The sequence below is a fragment of the Nerophis lumbriciformis genome, linkage group LG20 (genome assembly GCF_033978685.3).
Source record: "Nerophis lumbriciformis linkage group LG20, RoL_Nlum_v2.1, whole genome shotgun sequence".
Classification (NCBI taxonomy): Eukaryota; Metazoa; Chordata; class Actinopteri; order Syngnathiformes; family Syngnathidae; genus Nerophis; species Nerophis lumbriciformis.
The window spans coordinates 12,177,501-12,184,529 of NC_084567.2; the positions used below are offsets into that span (position 1 = coordinate 12,177,501).

General features: G+C 39.7%; 1 protein-coding gene across 1 annotated transcript in view; it reads right to left on the reverse strand.

Moving 5' to 3' along the window:
- LOC133619430 (ral guanine nucleotide dissociation stimulator-like) overlaps nt 1-2,205 on the reverse strand; it is a 69,602-nt gene extending 67,397 nt beyond the window's left edge. The window contains exon 1 of the mRNA XM_061980445.2: nt 1,651-2,205. Coding sequence (XP_061836429.1) covers nt 1,651-1,671 — 21 coding nt within the window. The 5' untranslated portion in view covers nt 1,672-2,205. The remainder of the gene's footprint in view (nt 1-1,650) is intronic.
- Between the last annotated feature and the right edge of the window lie 4,824 nt (nt 2,206-7,029).

Sequence of the window (7,029 nt, forward strand, 5' to 3'; positions counted from 1 at the left end):
AAAATATGGCTAGTACGAGGAAGCTAACAATGAAGCTAATGGAGGTACACTATTGCGCACGTAAACGTAAAGCCCTTTAAAAAAACATCCAAAAACCATCAATAATAATTCATTTCCATGCCGTTACCTGATTATTAACCAAGTATTAGCGAAATTGGTACTATGGGCGCTACCTAATTGTTGTTAATGAACTTAATCTTCGTTGCAAGTTGATCTACATACTTTTCTTTAACGTTAATAATGATAAAATGTTACGCGGAGGTGTACTTATGACGATTTTACAGACAAATTATACTATTTTTAGTCGCGCAAAAGTGTTTACTTCTTCCTAGCTTGAATGCTAACATGAAAAGAAGACACATTAACGTAAAAAAAAGAAGGTAAACATATTTCCACACCAAAAAATTATATGGCTTTTAAGAAGGGGTAGAGCGGAATATACGTTAGGTCAGGAAAAAACACAGAGGCTATATCATCCCTACAAGCCTGTTTCGCAGGTTTCCCCTCTCGTCAGGGGATTTTATTGAATAATATTGAATATTCAATAAAATCCCCTGACGAGCGGGGAAACCTGCGAAACAGGCTTGTAAGGATGATATAACCTCTGTGTTTTTTCCTGACCTAACGTATATATATATATATATATATATATATATATATATATACACATACGTACATACATATGTATGTATGTATATATATATATCCATCCATCCATCCATTTTCTACCGCTTATTCCCTTCGGGGTCGCGGGGGGAATGTGAGTGTGAATGTTGTCTGTCTATCTGTGTTGGCCCTGCGATAAGGTGGCGACTTGTCCAGGGTGTACCCCGCCTTCCGCCCGATTGTAGCTGAGATATATATATATATATATATATATATATATATATATATATATATATATATATATATATATATATATATATATATATGAATGTGCTCAAAAGTACTTTTGACCAAGTTTCATTTTAAACTATATATACTGTATATTTATATATATATATATATATATATATATATATATATATATATATATATATATATATATATATATATATATATATATATATATGAATATACATGCACCTGGGGATAGGTTGATTGGCAACACTAAATTGGCCCTAGTGTGTGAATGTGAGTGTGAATGTTGTCTGTCTATCTGTGTTGGTCCTGCGATGAGGGGGCGACTTGTCCAGGGTGTACCCCGCCCACCGCCCGAATGCAGCTGAGATAGGCTCCAGCACCCCCCGCGGCCCCGAAAGGGACAAGCGGTAGACAATGGATGGATGGATGGATGGAGATATATATATATATATATATATGTATATATATATATATTTTGTTCAAAAGAAACTTGGTCAAAAGTACTTTTTAAGCACATTCAACAATACCGTGATAATAATGATAACCGTGATATGAAATTTGCATACCGTTACATCCCTGACTGGACACTCCTTGACCTAATTGGGAAATTTCCGACACTTCCCAGCGGTCTTGAATACAACACCTGTACTGTAGCTGCTGTGCCGATGTTACTTTTTTTCCACAAATAATCTCCTCTAAATATACTTTAAGTCACTATTTATTTAGTGTAATTTTTTTTTTTTAAAAAGAAGAAAAAAAGGTGTGCACGTCATTAAAGATTCTTACCTGTTTTTCCAGCATGATCATTCTCTCGGTGTCATGTCCTTGATGGTGTGTTCAGGTGCTCTCCTCTACTAGCATCCTCTGTTAGCATCCTCTGTTAGCATTCTCGGCTAGCATCCCCATCAGTGGGAGAGAAGACAAAAAAAAAGCAAAATGACGGGGAAAAAAGAGCTAACTGGCGCTTCAGTCTACAACTACGAAGCCTTTTTTTCCGAACACAAATGTCCTCCTCGCCTCCAGCATGTCTCTCATCAGCGGGGAATGGCGTGGGGGTTTATCGGCGTAGGTGGGGGGGCTCCTCGGTGGAAAAAAAAACAGCAAGAAGCTAACCGCTAGCTAGTTAGCATGCTAGCAGGCTAACGTGGAGTGTTTATTTGTCTCCTCCCGCCGTCGTCCATCCGCGCTCCGCTGCAAGCAGGCAGGGGGAAGGTGGGCTCCGGCAGCTCATCTCCAAACCGAACCACCGCCTCGCCGTCCGGCATCCCCTCTGACGTGCAGTCGCTCTGGCTCGGACGCGGCGGCGATGTGTGACCGCGACCACGGGATGCTTTTAATGGATGCTGCGAGAGACCTCTTCTTCGCCACTCCCGTGTACCACGGTCGTGAACGCATCACACGTAGCACGAAGCAGGCTCAGTGGAAACGGGAGTTCCCTTGAATGCATCATATAGTCGAAATAACAGAAAATTATAAGTTAGAAAGAACACTAAAGCAAGGCGCACCCCATGGTTTACAGAAGAAACTAGAGCCCATAAATTATCATGTAGAAAGCTGGAACGCAAATGGCGCGCTACTAAACTTGAGGTTTTCCATCAAGCATGGAGTGATAGTTTAACAACTTATAAACACATGCTTACCCTAGCTAAAGCTAAATATTACTCAAATCTCATCCACCTCAACAAAAATGATCCGAAATTTTTGTTTAGTACAGTAGCATCGCTAACCCAACAAGGGACTCCTCCCAGTAGCTCCACCCACTCAGCAGATGATTTTATGAATTTCTTTAATAAGAAAATTGAACTCATTAGAAAGGAGATTAAAGACAATGCATCGCAGCTACAACTGGGTTCTATTAACACAGATACGACTGTATCTACGAAGGATACCGCCCTCCAAAATAGTTTCTCTCTCTTTGATGAAATAACATTAGAGGAATTGTTAAGATGTGTCAATGGGACAAAACAAACAACATGTTTACTTGACCCATTTCCTGGGAAACTTATTAAGGAGCTTTTTGTATTATTAGGTCCATCAGTGCTAAATATTATAAACTTATCACTCTCCTCTGGCACTGTTCCACTAGCATTCAAAAAAGCGGTTATTCATCCTTTGCTCAAAAGACCTAACCTCGATCCTGACCTCATGGTAAACTACCGGCCGGTGTCCCACCTTCCGTTTATCTCGAAAATCCTCGAAAAAATTGTCGCACAGCAGCTAAATGAACACTTGGTGTCTAACAATCTCTGTGAACCTTTTCAATCCGGTTTCAGGGCAAATCACTCTACGGAGACAGCCCTCGCAAAAATGACTAATGATCTACTGCTAACGATGGATTCTGATGCGTCATCTATGTTGCTGCTTCTTGATCTTAGCGCTGCTTTCGATACCGTCGATCATAATATTTTATTAGAGCGTATCAAAACACGTATTGGCATGTCAGACTTAGCCTTGTCGTGGTTTAACTCCTATCTTACTGACAGGATGCAATGCGTCTCCCATAACAATGTGACCTCGGACTATGTTAAGGTAACGTGCGGAGTCCCCCAAGGTTCGGTTCTTGGCCCTGCACTCTTTAGTATTTACATGCTGCCGCTAGGCGACATCATACGCAAATACGGTGTTAGCTTTCATTGCTATGCTGATGACACCCAACTCTACATGCCCCTAAAGCTGACCAACACGCCGGATTGTAGTCAGCTGGAGGCGTGTCTTAATGAAATTAAACAATGGATGTCTGCTAACTTCTTGCAACTCAACACTAAGAAAACGGAAATGCTGATTATCGGTCCTGCTAAACACCGACATTTATTTGATAATACCACCTTAACATTTGACAACCAAACAATTACACAAAGCGACTCAGTAAAGAATCTGGGTATTATCTTCGACCCAACTCTCTCCTTTGAGTCACACATTAAGAGTGTTACTAAAACGGCCTTCTTTCATCTCCGTAATATCGCTAAAATTCGTTCCATTTTGTCCACTAGCGACGCTGAGATCATTATTCATGCGTTCGTTACGTCTCGTCTCGATTACTGTAACGTATTATTTTCGGGTCTCCCTATGTCTAGCATTAAAAAATTACAGTTGGTACAAAATGCGGCTGCTAGACTTTTGACAAGAACAAGAAAGTTTGATCATATTACGCCTATACTGGCTCACCTGCACTGGCTTCCTGTGCACTTAAGATGCGACTTTAAGGTTTTACTACTTACGTATAAAATACTACACGGTCTAGCTCCAGCCTATCTTACCGATTGTATTGTACCATATGTCCCGGCAAGAAATCTACGTTCAAAGAACTCCGGCTTATTAGTGATTCCCAGAGCCCAAAAAAAGTCTGCGGGCTGTAGAGCGTTTTCTATTCGGGCTCCAGCACTATGGAATGCCCTCCCGGTAACAATTAGAGATGCTACCTCAGTAGAAACATTTAAGTCCCATCTTAAAACTCATTTGTATACTCTAGCCTTTGAATAGCCCCCCCTTTTTTAGACCAGTTGATCTGCCGTTTCTTTTCTTTTCTCCTCTGCTGCCCCCTATCCCTTGTGGAGGGGAAGACACACAGATCCGGTGGCCATGGATGGGGTGCTGGCTGTCCGGGGTCGGGACCCGGGGTGGACCGCTCGCCTGTATATTGGTTGGGAACATCTCTGCGCTGCTGACCCGTCTCCGCTCGGGATGGTTTCCTGCTGACCCCACTGTGGACTGGACTCTTACTGTTATGCTGGATCCACTATGGACTGGACTCTCACAATATTATGTTAGACCCACTCGACATCCATTGCATTCGGTCTCCCTAGAGGGGGGGGGTTACCCACATATGCGGTCCTCTCCAAGGTTTCTCATAGTCATTCACATCGACGTCCCACTGGGGTGAGTTTTTCCTTGCCCTTATGTGGGCTATACCGAGGATGTCGTTGTGGCTTGTGCAGCCCTTTGAGACACTTGTGATTTAGGGCTATATAAATAAACATTGATTGATTGATTGATTGATTTTTGAGTGGGGGGAAAAAGGGTATTTAACAAGAAAAAACACTGGTTTATTTGAATTTCATTTTGAAATACCAAACATAGAAATTAAAAATACATTATTTTAATATATAATATTCAATAATAATAATATTTAAGAATAGTAATATTTGATCATGCATACTATTTTCTTTAGCTTTGTTTTAAATATTTATACTGTCATGCTTACATTTTTTTTTAAATAAAAAGTTGATTTCTGTATATATGTAACTAATATGTGAGCTATATTAATTGCAGTAAGGAAAATGGAAACTTTAGATTACTCTTATTTCAAGATGTATAACCTGGATTTTAGGACATCATATAGGCAAACAGATAGTGCTTGGTTAGAACAAATGTATTAAAAAAATGTCTTTATGTAATCTGTCATAATTGAATTGTTTGCATTTTTCTATGAAAAATTTGTTTTGTGGGTATTTTTTAAATTATAACTAATATGTGAGCTGAATTAATTACAAGGAAAATAACCTGCCAAAAAGAGAACACATTTTAGTTTATTGTTATTTCAATAGGTATGTTTAGCACATAATATGTATAACAAGCACGCAGAAAGTGTTTGGTAAAGGAAAAAGTAAAATACAAAACCCAAAACCAGTGAAGTTGTCACGTTGTGTAAATGGTAAATAAAAAGAGAATACAATGATTTGCAAATCCTTTTCAACTTATATTCAGTTGAATAGACTGCAAAGACAAGATATTTAATGTTCACACTGAGAAACTTTTTTTTTTTTGCAAATAATCATTAACTTAGAATTTAATGGCAGCAAAACATTGCAAAAAAAGTTGTCACAGGAGGATTTTTACGACTATGTTACATGGCCTCAGTAAACGTTTGGGAACTGAGGAGACACATTTTTGAAGTGGTATTATTTCCCATTCTTGCTTGATGTACAGCTTAAGTTGTTCAACCCTTCTGCTATTTTAGGCTTCATATTGCACCACACATTTTCAATGGGAGACAGGTCTGGACTACAGGCAGGCCAGTCTAGTACCCGCACTCTTTTACTATTAAGCCACGCTGTTCTAACATGTGACCTGGCATTGTCTTGCTGAAATAAGCAGGGGCGTCTATAACATTGCTTGGATGGCAACATATGATGCTCCAAAACCTGTATGTACCTTTCAGCATTAATGGTGCCTTCACAGATGTGTAAGTTACCCATGTCTTGGGCACTAATACACCCCCATACCATCACAGATGCTGACTTTTCAACTTTGCGCCTATAACAGTCCGGATGGTTCTTTTCCTCTTTGTTCCGGAGGACACGACGTCCACAGTTTCCAAAAACTATTTGAAATGTGGACTTTTTGTGAACACTTTTCCACTTTGCATCAGTCCATCTTAGATGAGCTCGGGCCCAGCGAAGCGTTTCTGGGTGTTGTTGATAAATGGCTTTGGCTTTGCATAGTAGAGTTTTAACTTGCACTTACAGATGTGGCGACCAACTGTAGTTACTGACAATGGTTTTCTGAAGTGTTCCTGAGCCCATGTGGTGATATCCTTCACACACTGATGTCGCTTTTTGATGCAGTACCGCCTGAAGGATCCAAGGTCACGGGCATTCAATGTTATGTGCAGTAATTTCTCCAGATTCTCTGAACCTTTTGATGATATTACAGACCGTAGATGGTGAAATCCCTAAATTCCTTGCAATAGCTGGTTGAGAAATGTTGTTCTTAAACTGTTGGACAATTTGCTCAGGCATTTGTTGACAAAGTGGTGACCCTCGTCCCATCCTTGGTTTGTGAATGACTGAGCATTTCATGGAAGCTGCTTTTACACCCAATCATGGCACCCACCTGTTCCCAATTAGCCTGCTCACCTGTGGGATGTTCCAAATAAGTGTTTGATGAGCATTCCTCAGCTTTCTCAGTCTTTTTTGCCACTTGTGCCAGCTTTTTTGAAACATGTTGCAGGCATCAAATTCCAAATGAGCTAATATTTGTAAAAATAATAATAACAAAGTTTATCAGTGCAAACGTTAAATATCTTGTCTTTGCAGTCTATTCAGTTGAATATAAGTTGAAAATGATTTGCAAATCATTGTATTCTGTTTTTATTTACCATTTACACAACGTGACAACTTCACTGCTTTTGGGGTTTCTATAATAAAATAATAATAAACATGTATA